Genomic DNA, 21982 nt, shown 5'->3' with positions numbered 1-21982 from the left:
TTTCTATAGCTTAATTACCTTTAGCTGGTTATCTTTGCTCTTTACATCTGCCCTCTATGAATTTAAAGAGTTTAAGTATGACTCTGTTTCTTTGGTCATCCAGAGAAAACTACTTTTTACCTTAAACTTTGGTTTCTAGCTGGGACAGTCCAACCCCAATTCTGCCCCTCCCAGAACTGGGATCACAAGTGCAGGCTCAGCTGTCCCCCAATTCTGTTACTTGTTAATCGTAAGGCAAGTCATTTATATTCTAGGCTAAAGCATCCATTTCTGTGGATAAAGGGCTTGATCAAAATAATGTCCAACATGCATTTCAAACAAAAAAGCTTTTTTTTTATTTTTTTATTTTTAATGCATCAGGATATTTGGGGGTGGGGAAGTATTTACTTTAAGCGAGGAGACTTCTGTTTCTGAAAATATGGTAAACCAGTTACTCTGAGAACCCTTTCAGTACCAAGCTGAATCTATTTTCTTTTTAATCTCTAATTAGGTAGCTTGAGCTAAGAAACTGAGGGGGGCAGGGAAGAAAAGAAGAAAGCACAAATTCAGAGCATTAATGTAACACTAGAGCTAATTGCACCAAGGACTTTTGCCATTCCCTTGTAGCCTTATGATTCCTGAACAGAACTGAAAGCTGGGTCTTCACAGGGTGGAAATTTTTATTAAGATCCAGGAAGCCTGGGACCCGAAAGGTAAAATGGTAAACATAGCAAAAACCTTGCCTCAAAAAGAAAGAAAACCTGTCTGGCTCAGCGCTGACCGTGGGCAGTTGGGTGGGATGTACAGGACTGATGGGATGGGAAAGGGTCCTTTCTCAGAATCCTAACCACAAACTGTTCCTCAAGCAGGCTTGCAACAATTCACACTACCTGTGCGGCCTGAGCAAAAATCAAGCTGCGAATTTAAATTGAATCTTCAACTGGTAGTGACCACAACTACTACCACAACTGCTGGCAAAAGCCAGCACAAATTCTCTTTGGGAGAATCATAACTCCAGGCCTTAAATAATTCTCCCAAAGTTCTGAGAATAATGGTTTCATAATCAAATATATGAGGAAATGGCTGCTATTGATAGGAATCAGCAGAAACAAGAAACAACAGGATCAGACTTAGTCAATGGGATTGTCACATGCAGGATGTATGTGTATAATGTAACTACACCAATCTAGTATTTCTGTAATTTTCACAGTTAATGCTTTCGACCTTTTTCTGGAGCTTTTAGCTTTCTGCTTTCCTACTCACTTAGGAAGCATTTTATTCCTTCATTAAGCCTCTTTCCCAGCCAATTTACCCTTCCCCACTTTCTGCTTGCCTGTGTCTTGTTTCTGCCCTAGTTCTCCTTGGTTCTCCATGCTGACTTGCACCCTGTCCTCTGGCTTAAGGTCCTCTCTTCACACCTGCTGCTTTTCATTTGCATCCTTTTTATTTTCCATTCCTGCTCTGATTCCTTTCCCTATCAATCTTGAGATAAAAATTCAGGCTGTAAATTGAGTTGTACCTAATCATTACAGTGGCAATAGAGTCCCAACCATTCCTGTATCCCTACGGTAGGATATTTCAATAAATCTGTTGTCAATTTATGAAATTCTACTTTGGGTAAAAAGAGCTATTTTTATAAATTATCTTTATGGGATTAAGATTAAAATCTGCCAGATAATCACAGTGTCGTATGAAACGTCTAACCAGCCCTTTGATGCTTTGAACATCTTAAGTCTGGTGTTCAGCTGCATTTTGTAAGGCAGGTATTGAGTGCCTAGTATTTGCATACTGCCACTCAAGGTGCTTAATAGTTAAAAGTCTGTGAAAACCATATAAAAGCGTACAAAAACATATTTCAATTAACAAAAGCAATTTGCTTTCCTGAACATGCATTAGGAGCTATGGAGAAGCAAAGTGACAGACTAGGATCAGAAAGTTTAGTCCAAGATAATGTTCTCAGCAGCACATTGGTCAGATTTACATTACCTCATTTCTTGACTTAGTTCTCTTAAATACTAGCTATTGACTGTTCACACAACCGGATGTTATGAAAGCCACCCTTTTTGCAATGTTTGCACGTAAGAGACTCATTCGCTTTAAAACTAAGTATGAATGGATTCCAGCAAAATGTTTAAGACACTTTCTCATACCATTGATTCAGAAAAAATTGTAGAGGGGTCAAATACCAGACTGAAAGGTCAAGCCTTTCATTTATAGAATATTATACTAGGTGTGTGTGAAGTAATTCCTCTATTTAATTCTAGGGCAAAATGCTATTACTTTTGCATCATGTGTTTTGGTCTCCCTCTACACCCCCTCACCTCCGTGTAAATCACAACATTCTCATCTACTGTAAACTTCGGAGTAAACCCTTCAATACTGGGAACCTCAGTCTGGAGTTTGCCAAGGTGATGTAAGCTGCCCAAACTTGTATTAATGTAGAGTCTATCTTTTCACAAAACACAGGCTCAAATTCTGACTCCCTCACTTAATTGTGTGACTGTAAGTAAATTTATACGTCCTTCCTTTCTTTTTACTTTTTATTATGGAGAGTTTCAAATTTATACAAAAATTAACAGTACAGTAGAAACAAAGTAAGTTAGTGGTAGCCAGAGTCTGAGAGAGGGGGGGAATGAGGCGTTATCTCTAAAAGGAGAGGGGCTTCTTTTTGGAGTAACAAAAACGTTCTGAATTTAGAGCTGATGGTTGCACAACTGAATATACTAAAAATTGCTGAATTGTTCTATTGGAAAGGGTGAATTTTACAGTATCTCAATAAAGCTGGTACTATTTTACTTTTTTTTTCAAAGACAACAGTATAATATAATGAATTTCCATGTACTCCTGGCTCATGCTTTGTGAATTGTCTTTTTAAGTGTGTTTTCCTCTTCAGGTTCCACCTTAATCTTTTCCCCCCTCTGCAGTTTACTTGTTGAAGAAACTAAATTGGTTGGTTGGACAAATTCTTTTTTTTTTTTTTTTTTCCACATGAGTAGGCACCGGGATTCGAACCCGGGTCCTCGGGCTTGGCAGGCAAGCATTCTTACCTGCTGAGCCACCGTGGCCCGCCCTGGACAAATTCTTTGATCTTTCTTGCCTCAGTTTCTTCATCAGTAAAATGGAAGTAATGGTGGTAGCCACCTTTTGCAGCTGCTGTTTGGATTAAATAAATGAATATATTCAAAGTGCTTAGAACAGTGCCTGGCACATAAAAAGCACTGGGTTCATTTGAGCTGCTGTTTTCAGAAGTCAGAAGCCCAGCCCTTCAGGTAACTGGTAAACCTGGAGCTGCTCTTTCAGCCTGGCTGAACCCTAGTGTTTCATTCTCTTGTTGTGCTGGTTTGAAAAAAATATATGTACCCTAGAAAAGCTGTGTTTTAATCCTAATCCCATGTCGTAAAGGCAGCCGTATCTTCTAATCCCTATTCAGCATTGTAAATTTGGAACTGTAATTAGATCATCTCCCTGGAGATATGATTTAATCAAGAGTGGTTGTTAAGCTGGATTAGGTTGAGGTATGTCTTCACCCATTTGGGTGGGTCTTGACCAGAGTCCTATAAAAGAGGAAACATTTTGGAGAATGAGCGATTCAGAGAGTAGAGCAGAATGACATAGCGACGAGAAGCAGAGTCCACCAACCAGTGACCTTTGGAGATGAAGAAGGAAAAATATCTCCTGGGGAGCTTCATGAAGCAGGAAACCAGGAGAAGAAGCTAACAGATAACACCGTGTTCACCATGTGTCCTTCCAGATGAGAGAGGAACCCTGATTGTGTTCACCATGTGCCTTTCCAGATGAGAAACTCTGACTGTGTTTGCCATGTGCCCTTCCACTTGAGAGAGAAATCCTGAACTTCAGTGGCCTTCTTGAATCGAGGTATCTTTCCATGGATACCTTAGATTGGACATTTCTATAGACTTGCTTTAACTGGGACATTTTCTGAGCCTTAGAACTGTAAACTAGCAACCTATTAAATTCCCCTTTTTAAAAGCCATTCCATTTCTGGTATACTGCATTCGGCAGCTAGCAAACTAGAACACTTCTCTACCCACCCTGTCCAAGTGTGGGCAGACATGCCACATAGTGGTGGCAGAGCCATCCACCAAGAGGTCTCAGCATGCAGCAGGTTGAATTCAATCTCACCATCTTCAAAAGGCAAGAGAACATTCCTCCTGATATTCTCAAGATGACAGGTTGACCACAAGTGGAATGTCTTGCTTCCCTAGCATGTAAACCTATCACTGTGTCTGTGATCTGGGTACATAGGATGGCCTGGAACATCGCTTCACCCCTGAATTAACAGCTTCTGTAACAATTAAGAATGATAGAATAGGGGACAAGGTGGTGGCAAAGTGAGGTGTGGAATTTACTTCATCTTCCATGACAGCTAGTAAATAACCAGAAACTGTACAGAAGTGACCAAATATACATCGTACACCAATCTGGAATGGATGGCATGGCTGAGATTCCCATACAGCCATAGAGGCAGGCACCCTTCCCACATCAGGCTGGTTTCCCAAGGAGAAAGGAAACAGACTTTACTAGTAGCAAGGAATTAGCTCAACCAAGCTCCAGTTGCAGAATTAAATTCTGACTACTGAAAATAAGCCCCAAGCACAGATAAACCTGGAGTAAACATTAAAGGAACCAGGAGTTTTTGCTCCGGCAGAGAGGGGGCAAGGCTGATGGAAAAAGAAAACAAAACCAAAGACTTTGAGTTGAACAGCACAAAATACTGGAAAAGGCTGGACCCCTAGAAAAGGGGGTACGTAGAGCCTGGGGACACACAGAGCCACATACCACCTCCTAGCCAACTGCAGATGTAATAAACAATAGATGAGGTTCATGTATCAATCATTGGCTCATGTCCACAGCAACTTCACCTAGCCAAGTTGGCACCTGACTCTAACTACCACAGTGTGTAAAATTTGAAGTATCAAATTTAGGTTTAATAGAATCCTATCTTGAAACATGGACCTCAGTGTTGGCTTTCTAATGCAGTTGTATCTTCCTTATCCAAGCCACTGCTTCATCCACGCCCAGAATCAGAAGAACTGGAAGAGTTAGAAAGCAAGAGTGAAAAGGCCTACCTCAGAAGGGTGTCCAGATTCACATTTGTCAGTATCAAGATAATCTGCTATTTTGTAGTTGCCTTCCAAATAGCACTAGCTATGCTTATCACAGTAGTGTTATTTTAATGATTTGTCAGATCCATAAAGATTAATAGGATAAAGTACTTCTAATCCAAGCTGTCATTCATAAGCTCAGCCTTCATGAGTCATTGCTCTTTCAAAGGTACCTGCTTATTTTCCTTAAAATGGAACTTGCTTTTCTGTTTTCTTCTTTTGCATGTTCACGATGACCCAGTCAGGGCTGAGCTCTGCCTCTACTGATCCATGTCTCCCTCTTTCATATCTTGCCTTCTTTATGAAGCCTTCCCTAAATCATTCCTCTTTCCCCCATCTCTGCCCTCCTCTTCAGGGATCTCCACTCTGTACTTGTTGCTAAATTAATTTGCATTCATTCCATTGGTCACTGTTCCCACCCTTTTATCTGCTACCATCTGCAGCACATCCATTACTTGGCCCCCAAAATTTCCAACGACAGTAGCCTTTTAAAATATAGATTGTTTTGGCCAGAAATCCATCCACTATCTCAATCAGAGAAACTTCCTAGTGCTCAGACTTGTGGTACTACATGTGAGATAAGAAGAAGAAAAGTAAGTGCTGAAACCCCAAGAAGTAAGGGATGAGAGGAGAATAGTTTGTTGAGGATGGAACTCGAGCCAGGCTTGGAAGGAAGGGTATGACTTTGTTTAAACGAAATAAAAGTGTGAACATGCCTAACACTGAGTGTGCTACTCTGTAGGTCCTCTCTAAATGTTGAGTCTAAAGCTAAAAAAAAGACAAATGATAAACTGCGAGAGTGTGGTGGTTTAAAGTATGTACACCCATGGGTTTGCTAGATTTACAAGACAGAATACAGGTACAATGCTCAACATAGGCCCAGGTGGGGAGTCAGCCCTCAGAAAATGTTAAACATTAAGTATTATGAGCAAAGACCCAGGGGTGTTGCATTGCACAATCCGTGAGCCCTAAATTTAACCACGGATTATAGTTAATACTGCAATTATTAAAATGTGCTTTCCTCAATATATACCACACCAATGCAAGGCATTAATGAAAGGGTGGTATGGGGAATCCTGTATTTTATGCATGATTGTTCTGAAAACCCACAACATCTTCAATTTAAAAACAAGATTGCAGTGTTAGATTTTTTTTAATTGGTTTTAATGTGTTATAGAGCAATAAACCGTAACATTTGGTGTTGCCTGTTCTACTACAAGAGGAGGGGTAACACGGAGGTGGGCTTGGGTTCAGAGCCTGAAGAAATATGTGCAATTGAGTTGGATAGATTTGGTGGAGACTGAGCACTTCAAGGCATTCTGCTTGCCTTACTTGTAAGCAAGTTTTAGGGAGCAGGAAGGAAGAAATGCCGACCACTATCAGAAATTTAGCCTGCTGGCCTCTAATCAGGCAAATAAGCCTGGTCTGTTCAGTGGGAGCTGTTCCACCATGTTCAACAGATGAGAATGCTGTGTGTTCTTTAAAAAAAAAACAAAAAATTTTTATTGTGAAATATAACATGTTACCCAAAAAAAGCAATAAATTTCAAAGTACATTGTAACAAGTGGTTATAGAACAGATTTCAGTATTTGTATGGGTTATAGTTCCTCAAGTTCAGGCTTTTCTTTCTAACTGCTCCAAAACACTGGAGATTGAAAGAAATACCAATATGATGATTCAGCAGTCATACTCATTTGTTAAAGCCTATCTTTTCTGTTATAACTCCTCTGTTTTCTTTGATCCTTCTCCCAATTATCAGGGGTATTTGGACTATGCTCAATCTTACTTTTTCATGTCAGAAAGGGGTATTGATAACATAGGATGGGGAATGGAACTGGGTTTCAGAACTTATCTGGTCTAGGAATCATCAGGAGGTTGTAGGTTTCTGGAAATTAATATTAGTGTGTGACACTTTTGTAGAATCTCAATTAGAGCCCTAGGTTAAAACGAGCCCTATGTTAAAAGGAGTGATTTTGGTTGGGATTTGGCACACAATGGTAATCAGCAATATCTAGCTGAAACTTGCATAAAAATAACCTTCAGAGTAGCCTCTCAACTCCATTTGAGAACTCCCTTAGCTACTGATACCTTATTTTGTTACATTTCTTTTCCCCCTTTGTTGAGGAAGGCATTGTTGATCCCACAGTGCCAGGGGCAGGCTCATCTCTGGGAGTCACATTCCACGTTGCCAGGGAGACTTTCACCTCTGGATGTCATGTCCCACCTAGCGAGGAGGGTAATGATTTTACTTGCAGAGTTGGGCTTAGAGAGAGAGAGAGAGAGAGAAGCCACTTCTGGACAATAAAAGAAGTTTCCTAGAAGCAACTCTTAGGCATAACTATAGGTAGGCTAAACTTCTCCATTAAAGAAATAAGTTTTGTAAGAACAAGCTTCAAGATCAAGGGCTTGCCCTATCGACTTGGGGGTCCCCAATGTTTGAGACAGTACCCAGGAGTTTTCCCCGTAGGAAAGTTTAACAGACCCATTTTCTTCCTCCAGTCCCTCAAGGGGCTTTGCCAATAATTTTTAATTATCTGCCCAACCATACTTTGCTGTGCGTTCTTACACTGAACTTTTTTAAGTAGGAACTTCACCCTATAAAGCAGAAGTCTTTTTTTTTTCCGTCTTTTGTGGTTTTGTACATCAAATGTGTGACAATCTCTACTAAAGACATACTGAGATGTCAGACTCTAAGGAATGAATGTGCCCTGAATTTCTAGTGCCCCTTTCTTCATCCCTTCCATTTTATTTTTATCGTGCTTTGCAGCAAACGAGCCCACTGGGAAAATCTTTTTGACAATTTCCCATATGTTATCAGGTAGCTACATAGAATTCCGTTTCTGAGAACCGGTCACAAACATGCCGTGAGGTTGCATAATCCACCTCTGAGCCCAGAGATATCAGCCGCAGCGCTCAAAGAAGCAGCTTCACATCAGCAACGTGAAAGGGACAAGTACCATGGATGGCACGTGCAAGGTGAGTGACGGCGTGCTATCCGGGCACCTAATCGTCGTGGTTAGGGGTTCCAGGTTAGCCTAAGGGTGGATGTGTGTATAGTGTAAGCTTAAGTGTGGGAAAGCTCCCTAACTATTTAATTCAGAGATTGGTGAAAGTTGCTTTCTAGTAGAAACCGGCTTATTTGGGGGACAACAAAATCCATCATTTGGCATCCATTGCCCGTAACAAACTTTTTGAGCAAGAGGCAAATCTACCTCTACCCACCCTGACCTCTCCTTTCTCTGAACCCCAATGACCCTCAGGAGACTCACAAGGTCCTCTGATTGATTTCTGTACTTGCTACTCAAGAGCAGAGCCCAGCCTGCATGCTTCAGCCTCCAGAGCTGAGTCCACAGCAGGCACCCTGCCTGCTATTTTCACCTTAACTTTTGTATTGATGTGTGTGAACAGAGATGGAAATTTCATACAAACCTCAGGTCTGTGTCATGAATCAAAAAGAATTGCTATTTCAAAAGTGGAACTGGCTACCAGAAAAAAAAGTTACTTGGTGGCAAGGAAAGTGACGTGCAAAGTTAATATTTCTGATCTTGTTACACCCTTTTTAAACTGTAAGTAGAATAGAAAAAAAAAGAATGAAGCAATTAGTAAATGGGGAGCTTGCTTATATGAATTAATTTTATGTTATTTGATAAGAGATGTCATAGTGCAATTTATGGCTGAGTAAGGCATGATATGCTCTTATATGTGGATGGCGTGTAAATATCTCTGCTGCCCCAGAATTTTATCCCCAACTGTTTACTCTGAACATTTCCAAACCATTGGAAAAATGGGATAAAATCAGTAAACTGCTATGTATCCTTCACCTTGACTCAATGATTGCTGGCATTTTGTGGGCATGCATTTTTTTTGGTTTAGACACAGACACAAACTTTGGTTCCTTGTGGTCAAACCATCTGAAAATAGATTGCCGGTATCTGACCTTTTAGCCCTAACGACTTCAGCACGCATCTCCTAGGAACAAGGACTGTCTCCTATACAACCGTGGACAATTTCACACTCAGGAAAACTTAACATTAATTTCATAATGACACCTACTATTCAGCCCACATCAACCTGCCCCCAAAATACTCATTTTAGCTTTTCGGCGGTTTAGGCTTTTGGGGCTGATGTTTGTTTGCTTGTTTGCTTGTGTTTCCAGCACAGGATTCAGTCCAGGGTCGTGTACAGCATTGCTGATTGGCTCTGTGGTCCTTAGTCTAGAACAGCCCATTACCTTTCTTTTCCCTTTCCTTCATAACGCTCACATTTTTTCTGGATATCTTAGTTTTTTATGACTAGACTTCTTTATATTTATGTGCTTTTTATTCTGCCTAAATAGCTTTTGCAGTACATTAAAATTTGAAATAATATGCACAATTCTATTTCATATTCCCAGCATCCCTATAAAGTCCTGTTTTCACTATTGTGTAGATGAGAATGGTTAATGCTTACTGATGGCCTTTCGTGCCAGGCCCTGTACCAAGCACTGCACTTGTACTTTCTCATTATATCCTCACAACACCTCCACAAGGTACAGATATCATCCTTATTCCCACTTTACAAAGGAGAAAACCAGACTTACTTGTCTTGCCCAAAGTCATAGCTGGCACTTGGTGGCAGTGACAGAAATCAAACCCAGGCAGACTAAACCCAGATCCCCCGCTCTTAACCTGCTCACTGCATTCCAACTCTTCCTTCAGGGATTAGCAAACTTCTTTCCTAGTCTATAATTTTTTTTTTTTTTTTTTTTTTTTACATGGGCAGGCACCGGGAATCGAACCCGGGGCCTCGGGCTTGGCAGGCAAGCATTCTTACCTGCTAAGCCACTGTGGCCCGCCCAGCAAATTTCTTTCCTAAAGGATCAGTTAGGAATTCAGACTTTGAGGGCCACACAAGGTCTCTGCGGCATATTCATCTTTGTTTTACCAATGCTTTAAAAATGTAAAATCATCCTTGACTCATATGTCAGTCATCCGGATTTAGCCCACGGGCCATAGTTTGCCAACCCATGTCTTAGATGAACAATCATCTCAGCTCAAAAGGGGAACACCTGTCTGTCCAGTGTTGGCGGTGTCAGGGCAGACAGGAATCTACATCTTTCAACTCCTAGTCCAGAGGCAGCTCAGGCTCTGGAGCATCGCTACAGACACTTCAATGCATCTACAAGATCATATACTTTCCCTTCCAGGTTTTACACAAATAAGAGTAACCAAGGAATTGCTCAGCTTCTCCCCCCTTACTGGTAGAGTTCACTTCACACTAGCGCAATTGTTCTACCTCATTATCTTTAATGCCTACATAGCTGTTTCATTGCTTTTTAAATGGTAACACCGTGCTCAAAGGGTAATCATTAGATTGGGGCCATCCAAATTTAAAGCAGCCCTCACGTTCATATAGGGGCACTCCCAGATCAGACTTTCCTACCTAGAAATTGGCTTTTGCACATCAGACGTTATACCACGACTGCTCTGTCGAGCTGTTTCCAAGTGTTGTGGCCTATCAACCAATGGTTCCACGTTAGGAGAGCATCTGTCTTTGTGCATAGCAGAATTCATGTAATTACCTGACTGTTGCATGATGTTTTTCCCTAATTGTTTTATAAATCGAAAAGAAAACTGAAAAGTAGACATGATGATATTAGTGATAGGAAACACTGGCCTCCAACAGTGCAATTGCAATGAAGATAGAAATTGTTATGCATGGCAAAAATAGTCAATCTCACATCTCCTTCACTGGCTAATTGAATACTAGCTGTTTGACTCCATGTTCAACCCCATTCAAGAAACACTAGAAAAATTAGGTCTCAAAAACAAGGTGGAGGGCGGGCCGCGGTGGCTCAGCGGGCAAAGTGCTTGCCTGCTATGCCGGAGGACCTCGGTTCGATTCCCGGCCCCAGCCCATGTAACAAAAACGGAGAAACAGAATACAATAAAACAAGAAAATGTTTAAAAATGTTTCCCTTTCTTCCTTCCTTCCTTCCTTCTATCCTTCCTTCCTTCTCTCTGTCTTTCCTTAAAAAAAAAAAAAAAAAAAACAAGGTGGATTTTTTTATTTTATTATATGCAAGTCCTTGTTTTAGATTTTTGGCACTTTCAAAAACGCATTTTGAAATGATGGATATTGCATCTGATGTACTTTAGTGATCTGATCCCCTTTGTTGCAAATCGTGCTTACTTTTGAGAGTATGTGTTGATGTGTGTGTGCATGTGCACCTGCAATGGGCCATTAGAGATGATAGTGAAATTAGCATCTCGGTGCAGACCCTCCCCTCCCCGCCCCATAATGTTGTTTTTCTCACTTGGTTAAATGTCCAAGAATTAAAGGAGGATTACTGAGTCAAATAGGTATTGGCATTTGTTTTCCATTGCTTTCTGAGAATTTCTGAAATCTGATTCTATTTTAAACGTACTTTCCATAGTATTTTCTTTACAATCCATACTTTCTTTTATTAAGACAGGTGTGTGCGCACTGGTTTTCTGAAAGAAGTTTTCAAACACATATGTTGATCATGTCACAGAAAGGTGGCCAATCCAGAGAACTGACCAAACCAGTACTTGTGTTTTAAGAATGCTGAATTTCAGGTTCAGCCTCAATTAAAGAGCAGATATCCTTTGTTTCTCTTCTATCTCATCCCTGAATGGAATGGTCTAGACCATTCAAGAAAGGTCAAGTTAAAGACTAAGAATTTGAGAAAAAGAAAAAAAGAAACCCCCACATCTTCAGCATTCCAAGGTTGGTTTCGATGCCAACCTACTGCGCTAGCATCAGATACTCATGTCTGTTGCTTGCTGGGATTCTTGGGCTTGCTTCAATGCATCTAGGGAGGAAAGCTCAGGGGGGCTTCATTTGTGAGTGGGAGCAATTTCAGGCTGTCCTTGTGCCTGTAGCAGGACTCAGTCACTGCCAAAGAAAGGCAAGTGGTATCACATACAGAATGTTTCCCATGTTCAGTACATGCTCTGGGTTAGTGCCTGTGATGGACGGAAGGTAAAGGTGGAGCCCTTGTGACATTGCCCTGTGATGAAGGCAGGAACAGCACTTCCTATTTTTCAGTTGTCTGAGAACAGAGAATGTCTCAACTCTCTAACCCTGCCTGGCCCCAGCTTGACCTACCACTCAATCTGAACTTTTGAGAATAGGTCCCCTCCTTCTCCCATGATCAGATGTTGCCTTAGACTTGAGCCATTGTCATTGAAGTCAAGGTCAAAAGAACCTATGGCCTCCCTCTGACCTTAGCCAGCAACTGTATTCCTGTGTCACAAGGAGAAACAGCCTGGAGCCAATGCCCAACTTGAATCACAAGTCACTGTCTGTTATCTAGCCATTCACCCAACAAATATTTATTGGCTCTGAGGGCTCAGGGTGATCAAGACAAAGCTGATGTTGCAGTGAGGAAATGTTCTACATGGCAAAAATAGTCAATCTCACATCTCCTTCGCTGGCTAATGAAAGCCAGCCAATGAGTACATGGGCCCACTGATTTCATAACTGTCATAGAGAAGACAAAACAGAATGATCTGATAGAGGTGACTGATGTTCCCTCTGTGGAGGGGACATGTGAATGGAGACCTGCATGATGGGAAGGGCATGGCAAGCAGAGGGGTCAGCAAGTGCAAAGGCCCTACAGTGGGAATGAAGTCAACACAGAGTATCAGTAAAAAGACCAGTGTGGTTGAAGCCAATGAACCAAGGGGAATGTGAGGTCAGCAAAGAGATCTGAGAGGCAAGCAGGGTCCTGTTCACAAAGGGTCTTGTAGAGTGTGCTAAGAACATTCCTGTACCTCTAGTTGCAAAGGGGAGCTACTGTCACAGTTAAAGCAGGAGATGGCATGATCTGACTTACATTTTTTAAATGATCACTCGGGATTCTATGTCTCAAATGGACTGGAGGGAGAAAGGACCAGAAGCAGGGAGGTAATTTAGGAGACTTAGCTCTAGATGGCTTCACTTTCTGTTTCAGATAGTTCATTCTGTTCTCAATGGGCATGGAGAAGAATTGTCTGCTCTGTCTTTTGAAAAAAATTAAATGTTTGGTGTCTGAGATTGTCTGGGTGTGATCAGATAGCGACTAAAGCAGGAAATAGATTCAGTTTAACAGCATATGGGCCTTTCATTCATTCAACAAATACCAAGTGCCTACAACATGCCACATATTATTTTAAATGATAGAAGGTCTGGTCACAAAAGATAAAAGTGTCTGGTCCCCTCTTACAATAGTCAATGAATTGTCATTCTAGTTAATTTTTAAAAAATTACATGATCATTGTTCTTGTCCTTGTTCAATAGCCCCTCTTCCCTTAACATTTTATTTCTAATAAAGCTCACTTAAAAAAAAAAAAAAGCTTAACAGAACACCACCACTACACCCCAAAAAAGAGTCTGCCAAAAGACTATCTAAAAGAGAGTGGCCAGCATGATAATGGAATAGGGAAGCAACCAAAGTAACATACTGCAGTCATCTGGGAGCTGCTATGACTAAGGGAGGAAATGATAAGCTGGAGGGGGAAAGAACTTAAAAGGAGTATGGTGGGAGGCTGGGGAAAAAGATGCCGGAAAGGGTGATATTAGAAGACTCTGACATGAGTTGCAAAAAGGGGAATTAAATTTTTTAAGAACCACTTCCAAATCTATTGTTCATAAACCATGTGTTCAGGGGAAGAGGACTCTTACATACACATGTGAGGATAGAGTTAAGATTTAAAGCATAAAGTATGTCGTCCTGTGCCCGGGGCATCAGCTCCAGACCCTCATATTAGGGGTCCTGCACGCTCTTAAAACTCCTTGAGGAGATGTGTGCAGACCACTAGGCAATCCTGGGCTATTCATCTCCCCACCCTGAGAGAATTTCTCCATGAGTTTAGGGAAGTTAATGAATGTAATATTATTCTTTTTCTTTAAATTGTTGTTTTTCCTTGGAATCAAGAGTGGAGCTGTTTGTTACTGTCAGGTCAAGCTGCCCAGGCAGTCTGCCATTTTAGGACTGGGGTGGGGGGATTGAGATAAGAAAGCAGCCTAGTAAGGTGTGAAATTTACTTCATCCTCCAGAGCAGCTAGTAAATAGCCAGGAACTGTACAGAACAACTGCTGGGAGGACATCAGTGACCAGACACACAATGTACACCAGTCTGGAATGGATGGAATGGCTGAAATCCCACACCAAATTCTAAGTCTCACAAGCCAGAGAGGCCAGCACCCCTCCCCCATGTGCACAGCAGGCTGATTCCCCCAGGGGAAAGGAAACAGACTTTACTAGTAGCAAGGAATTAGCTCAACCAAGCTCCAATTGTGGAATTAATTAACAAATTCTGACTGCTGAAAATAGGCCCTGAGCACAGATAAACTTGGAGTAACCACTAAAAGAACCAGCAGAGAGGGGGGTGGGGCTGGTAGAAAATTTTTTTAAAAAGAGGCTTTTTTAGTTGGACAGCACAAAATACAGGAAAAGGGCTGGGCCCAAGAAAAGGGAGCATGTAGAGCCTGGTGACACATAGAACATTATACCAACTCCAGCTCTTGATTGGCAAACTCAGCAGGGGTTAGCTTCTTAACAACTCATTACATAAAACTGCTAGCACTCTCAGGCTCCTGCACTGCTCCAGGCAACGGCAGAACTAAGGTATGTCTGAGAGACAAAGTAAATAGGTGAATAGGGTTACTTCCCTAAAGGTTTTATCTTCCCCAAGAAAAAGGGTTGGGGCCCAGATCAACTGAAAGGGCTCCTTCAGGGAATTCAGGCCCCAGGGCCTGGAAAATTGAAGCCTCCAAAGCCCACCCTCTGCCTCAGCCTTTGCCTTAACCACACCATTGACAGGGAAAGGCTGCTGAAATTAAAGGCACTGCATCGCTTTATACTGTTGGGAAGCTGCAGGTAGAAAAGTTCTACATGCTGGGCAGGATAGGAAAAGCATAGAGTCTAGAGGCTTCATAGGAAAGTCTGACAACCTGCTGAGTCTCACCCTTAGGGAAACTTGATACTGGCTACTCTCTCCTCCTGAGACATGGGCCTGTCTGGTATGGGAAAATCTGACTGCGGCTGATCAATCTGAGGAAACCCTCCTCAAAAAAACAGTCTCCATATAGGCAAGGCAAGAAACAGAAAAACAAGAGCTGAAAAATTCTGATCACTTAAACAAAACGTATGCTAGAAATCTAGAACATCTCTAATACCAAAGAACAGATAGAGAAGAAAGCCATACAAAAAGAAAACCCTAGGTAAAAGAGTGAAAACAACCTCCAGAATAGACTAATTAAGGAAATCAAATGCCCAGATGCCAACACAAAATAACAGTTCATACTAGAAAAACTGAAGCCAAGGCCCAAAGGAACAAGCCAACATTTCAGATGAGATACAGGAGCTGAAACAACTAATTCAGGATGTTCGAACAGACATGCAAAATCTCATCAAAAATCAAATGAACAAGTTAAGGGAGGATATGGCAAAAGAGATGAAGGATATAAGGAAGACATTGGGCGAACATAAAGAAGAACTTGAAAGTTTGAAAAAACAATTGCAAAACATATGGAAATAAAAGGCACAAAAGAAGAAATGAAAAAGAAATGGAGACCAACAATGGGTTTAAAGAGGCAGAAAAAAGGATTAGTGAACTAGAGGACAGGACATCTGAAATCCAACACAGAAAAGATAGAGAAAAGAATGGAAAAATATGAGCAGGGTCTCAGGAAATTGAATGACAACATGAAGCACATGAATATACATGATATGGGTGTCCCAGAAGGGAAAGAGAAGGGAAAAGGAGCAGAATAATGGAGGAAATAATCCCTGAAATTTTCCATCTGTTATGAAATACATTGTGGTAGTTAAGTTCAGGTGTCAATTTGGCCAGGTGATGGTGCCTCATTGTGTTGTTGTGAACTTGAATCATTAGCTTGTGAAACTCATCTATGGCTGATTACATCTATAGTCAGCTAAGGACAATGCCTTCTGCAATGAGTGATGTTCAATTTAATTAGCTGGAGGCTTAAAAGAGAGGTCCATTATCAACAAAGATGAGTAAATCCAGTGACCTGAAATAAATGCTAAGAGAATGAGAGAAAGAAAACTTAAATAACAAGGCAGCACCTTGCTTTCCTAATACCTCTAAAAATGACCCTGGAAAAAATGGAGAAATCAGTAAACAAGCCTAAACCTTCACTTATTTATCTGTGATATATTAAACAGGTGGAACCAGCTTCAAATTCTTCCTGATCATTCAGATGAAAAAAATCAGGGAATTTTATGGATGATATACAAGATGCTTTTAGGTGATACTCAAATTCAGATAGAACTTTTTTTTTTTACATTAGCTATGTATTTTAATGGGCATTAGGAAAAAACTAAAACTAGTATGTTAAACCCGTAATTTATAGCTAGTATTGCTTAGAGTGAATCTTTAAAAAAAAAAAATTGGCTCAATTTAATATCTTAAATTTAAGTTAAAAAAAATGTGCAAGTGACAAATGGGTATGGCAGAAATCATGCTGGATACATGAAGCTTGTCTTAGACAAAGCTCTCTCCTGATGGGAACTGGTATAATTGCTTATGACCAATCAAATAACATAAAACACCTTCCATCTCCATGCCTTTCCTCTCCCTTTCCCTTCAAAAAAAGAAAGAATGAAAGGAAAATAACCTACCATTTCTTTTCTATTCTTTTTCTTAAACCCAAATTAGTTTTCATTATTCTTTTTTTTGGAATAAAAGATATTTATTGTTAACGTTTTTTGTGTGTGAAACATAACATGTATACAAAAAAAGCAATAAATATCGAAGTACATTTTAACAAGCAGTTATAGAACAGATTTTAAAGTTTTGTATGGGTTATAGTTCCACGATTTTTTGTTTTTTCGTCTAGCTGTTCCAAGACACTGGAGATCAACAGAAATATAAATATAATGATTCAGCAGTCATACCTATTTGTTAAGGCCTATCTTCTCTGTTATACTCCTCCTTCTCTTTAAATAACATATATACATAAAAGCAATAAATTTCAAAGTACATCGCAACAATTAGTTGTAGAACAGATTTCGGAGTTTGGTATGGTTACAATTCCACAACTTTAAGCTTTTATTTCTAGCTGCTCTAAGGTACTGGAGACTAAGAGAAATATCAGTATAATGATTCAGCACTCATACTCATTTGGATTTTTGTTTGTTTGTTTCTGTTTTTGTATGCTGTACAGCAGGGGTCATATTTCATTCTTTTTCCATGTATATATCCTGTTACTGCAGCACCTATTGTTGAATTTTTGTTTGTTTGGTTTGCTTGTTTTGGGGAAGTACATGGGCTGAGAATCAAACCCAGGCCTCCCATGTGGCAGGCAAAAATTCTACCACTGAACTACCTGTGCACCCCTCATACTCATTTGTTAAGCCCTACCTTCTCTGTATAATTCCACCATCACCTTTGATCTTTCTTCCACTCTTCAGGGGTATTTGGGCTATGCCCATACTAACTATTTCGTGTTGGAAAGGGCTATCAATAATATGGGATGGGGGGATGGAACTAGTTGATGTTCTGAAAGGGTTGGCCCCTCTGCATTTCAGGGCTTATCTGGTCCAGAGACCTTTCTTTCCTTTTTAATTTCTCTGATTACATTCATGAATTAAGAGGTAAGAATAAGAAAAGAAGCCATGCAAAATGCAGGGTTTTGCTAAATGGGGTTTTGCTAAAGGTGAGGTTGCCCTACAAAGCGACCTCACTTTTCAGATGAGAAAACTGAGGCCCAGAAAAATCCTCAGTCCCCTGCCCTCATGCTGGGGGAGTCAGAATAGGGCCAAGTTTTCACCTGTTCCCCTTGACTCCATATTCCTCCCCACCCCTCTCTTTCCCAAACTGAACATCCTAGACCCCAAAAACCAAGGTCTAGATCAGAAGGAGCTGTCAGAGCTGGGGAAGGCTCTAAGTTTTTAACCTGCTGGGAGGTCTTGGGCACTACTAACTCGAGAATACAGTTTGGTATAGTGATCAGAAGGCCCAGGCTGGTTTGCTGCAGCGTTATTTCAACCCTGCGCACAGATCAAAGGACCTCGTTTGCCGGCACACATTCTCAGACTCGCAGGAGGCACTCGGTGAATAATTCTTGATCCGTGAATCACTAGAAGTGCGTTTTGGCAAGGTCGCCATGAACAGAGGAAGTATATTCAAGCAAGCTGATCTGACCAAGATCTAAACCCACTGGAAAGCCAGGGCATTCAGGCATCAGGGGAGAAAACATTTCCTTTCCACTGGTGGGCTCTGGAACTTTTTCTGGACACAGCCTCATCCTCCAAGTCCCATCAGTAAGTAGTACCTTCTGCGGTGACAAAAATCCCCGTAATACACAAGTTTTTCATCTGAACAATGTGAAAGAATTCAAAAGCTGGACTGAGGAGAAATCACTTAAGGTTTCTGTTTCTTCGCAGGGTCGGTTTTAGAGGTGTCAGGAAAAGCCAGGAAGTACAAAAAAGTTTTTTTTTTTTCTTTTTCTTTCATCCACTGCTCACAAGGACAAGTTAGCCAGGTTTATTTCCTTTTGGGTTCACGATGGCCTCGAGATAAACCCTCCTCTCTTTGTGGCTACTGGCAAGCAGTAGATGGGAGGGGACGAGAGGGAATGTCCTAGAGAATGCAGTGTGGAACTGCATTCCACAGTGACCCATCTCAGTCCAGATGGGTCAGCGTGGACAGCTGCAGGAGGGAACCGTTCAGGGCAAGTGGAACCTCAAACCCCACAGATTCCAGCACTGACTACCACAGAAGGAGTTCTCTCTTCAGAAGCGGTTTCTGCTGGTGTTTCCCAGTATATGGAATAGTCCCCTTGAAAAATAATTTCTTTAAAGGAGCAAGATGAAGGTGAGTGTGAATACCTGAGTTTCTCTCTCCGGACATCTCTTTTCTACAACTGTTTGATTGCTTGGGACTCTGAATTAATCCTATAAAGCAGTCCTTAACTTATTTCAAAATTTTCTCCCTAAATTAAGGAAGGCAGTAATGATGTTTTTCAAATAACTATGACACAACTGGAAACATTTGAAAGGCGTTTTATGTCCCAGGTTTTAAAACAAAAAAAAGAGAGAATTTGTATGCTGTTTTTTTAAAAAATATGTTCTTCACAATTAAGTTGTTTTTTTTTATAAGCTTAAATCTTACTTTAAGCATCAAAGTTATTGGGGAAAGAGAGTTTCAGTATCTCATGTTCAGTTCAGCGACTTTAGGTTATTTTCCACATATTTTGGAGCCTTTCTTTCAAGAATTTTCAACTTTTTCACAGGGGTAGCTAAAGCAGAAGCTCAATTATCTTCTTGGCTTATTTGGCAAATCAGTCTTAATCATGAAAAGAAGACAGCAGTATTCCTTCAGCATTTAACTTATTAAGTTTTATTTATAAATAGCTTCAAGAAAAAGAATTCTCCTTTATAATTCAGGATGTGCAAGAAATTAATTAGCTGTCACCTCATTTTAAAAATTCTAAATATGTCTGATAATGAAATGCAGATTATTGAAGCAATGCTGTTTCAGGATTTCCAAAACTGTAAACTTATTCTCTCACTACATTAGGCATGACAAATGAAAGGAAAATAATTTAATATAGTTGCAAATTCTAAGGGCAAGTTCTGGTTATGAAATACCATACCATTTTTCTTTAAGTGACTTTGTTCCCCAAAATTGTTGGAATTTTACTTTTAAATGTAAATGTGAATATGAAAAGCTACTGAAATTCGTGAGGGGAAATCAAAGTTTAATATAATGAGTCCTTTCTTGGAAAATAATTTCAAAGGGAAGTGATTAAAGAGGAGAGAAAGATGAAAAGACAAAAGGAAGGCAGGTATTGGCTAAGGAAAAGGAGGGTGGGATAGGGAGAGAAATGAATGAGAAGTAAGAGAGAGAGAAGAAGGAGATGTGCTGGTTGACTGGCTCTCCCTTTTCAACTGTAGATCTCCCAGGTACAGTTCCACCTGGGAGGAAAGTGGACAAATGGTTGTTATTAATATTTTCCTCAATGTCACACATTGACAACACATGGCTACAAAGTCCTGTTACTACGTCACCTAATTCTGGATGTTGACAGCAAGTCCCACCATGAGGGCCCTTCCGTCTGGTCAGGATGTTTGTACCCAGGTCCCCGATCATTCTGCACCTGGCTAAGGTGAAGGAGGGGGTGGGGGCGAGGAGGGGAAGGCCATGCAGTGGAGGGAAGGACAGTGAGTCTCACACACACACACACATTGCTTGCACACGCATTCAATGCCTCCCTAATTTGCCAGACAAACCCTTAAAGCTTAAAGTTCTGTGATTGTTAATACATCTACCCTATGACCCTGTTTAATTAAATGAAAAGTTGTTACCTTCTCTATGTGCATAAATGCTGTGTTTCAAGAAGCCGGGGAGAAAGAAATAGAATCAGCTGGGTCTCAGAGCCTGCTCAAGCCCTTTTCAGGACCTTCTGTGCTATACATGGTACGAGTCTTTGGACAATGGGCATCCATGCTGTTGAGTAGCATTTTTATGCTGCTAATCGTCCTGGAACTGAAGTTCATGACAGGTTTCTCAGGATGTGAACAATATTGCTTTTTTGTGTGGCAAGGTACAGTCTGATAAGGTTAAGATTGACTCTGAGTTGAGGCGCCTTTCTATCAAAGCCAGGACTAGGAAGGGATTGGGCCATAATGAAAAGTAGTTGCTTAAGTTCAGCAAGGCAGAAATCATTTTCTTTTTCCAACAGAACTGAATTCTTCATTTAAAAAAATAGATTTTGTATATTGAAAAAGCAGTGTGGTTTAAAATCCAAACTGTGCAAATGAACATTGAACTGAAAATGTGTTTTCCTGCCACCTCAAATTTCTAGTTCCATAGACACCTATTACCATGCCCAGAGGGGGCTCCCTAGTCCCCCCATATCTTCTAGGCATAAGTGGGAACATGCCATATACACAGTTTCTCATCTTTTTCTTTTTTAAAAAATGCAATACCATATTTTGGAGATGGTTCCATTTCAACTCATCTAAATTGTACCTCGTGCTTCTTGATGGCTGTGTGGTATTCCATTGTGCAAATGTATCATTATTTACCAGTGATTACGTTTAGGCTTCCTCAGGTATTTTCGGTGCAGAATCAATTTCTGGTAAACAACCATACAACTTATCCAGCTGAGTTAAAATGTCTTCATCAGCTCAGCACCCCTCTCTCAGGAGGAATTCTTGTTACGGACTCATCAGATATCTGTCAGAGGCACATATCATCCTGCAGTGGATCCTGTGCTAAGCAGTGCAGATGGTAGGCTATAAGGGCACATGTTTGAGTCACTGCCTGTGTTCTAATCTTAACCCTGTCCCTTGCTGGCTGGACCACCTTAGGCTGCTCACTCTTTTGTGGGCCTTAGCTTCCTCATCTCTTAAATGGGATATTAGCACCTGCTTCGTTGAGTTGTGACCAGCAAGTGAGATCACGTAAATTACTTCTTGCAGTGCCTGGCACACAGTGCAAAAGCATGAGCCCTCCTTATTTATGTGCAGGCATCAGTTAAATAGTAGACAAAACAAAACAAAACAAAACAAAGCATGGTTCCTGATTCTTGAAGCACCACTGGCATTCCTTTTGGGTCAAATTGTCTGGTTTCATCCAGACCTAAAAAAAAAAAAAAGACTAAAGTGGATGCTTTTTCTCTTTGATTAATTTTAGGAAAACAATATTAGCTGACACACAGCATGGAAAACATCCGTATTGTTAGGTGGGGTTGCTGTGACTCCTTAAAACATTTTTGATGCCTGTCTAATCTTTCTATTGAATTCCAGAAGTTACCTCCCAGAATGTTGTTTCCCATCAAAAATCTCTCATAAAAGAAGTGTAGTGTAGATACTTTGCTTCTTCTGTGGGTTGTCCCTCCTCCTCTTGTCTCTTCCC

General features: G+C 40.7%; 1 protein-coding gene across 2 annotated transcripts in view; it reads left to right on the top strand.

Annotated features, from left to right (window-relative positions):
- The first annotated feature begins 6939 nt into the window (after positions 1-6939).
- CASS4 (Cas scaffold protein family member 4) overlaps positions 6940-21982 on the top strand; it is a 41340-nt gene continuing 26297 nt past the window's right edge. The window contains exons 1-2 of one of the 2 annotated variants that reach the window (XM_077113357.1): positions 6940-7449; positions 7924-8081. In XM_077113357.1, coding sequence (XP_076969472.1) covers positions 8064-8081 — 18 coding nt within the window. In that variant the 5' untranslated portion in view covers positions 6940-7449; positions 7924-8063. Of the gene's footprint in view, positions 7450-7923; positions 8082-18038; positions 18935-21982 lie in introns of those variants that run through there. The other variant, XM_077113365.1, reaches the window with a different exon arrangement.

This window comes from Tamandua tetradactyla, chromosome 1 (assembly GCF_023851605.1).
Source record: "Tamandua tetradactyla isolate mTamTet1 chromosome 1, mTamTet1.pri, whole genome shotgun sequence".
Classification (NCBI taxonomy): domain Eukaryota; kingdom Metazoa; phylum Chordata; class Mammalia; order Pilosa; family Myrmecophagidae; genus Tamandua; species Tamandua tetradactyla.
The sequence above is the reverse complement of the archived record's forward strand: the minus strand, read 5'-3'. Positions and strand labels throughout refer to the sequence as shown.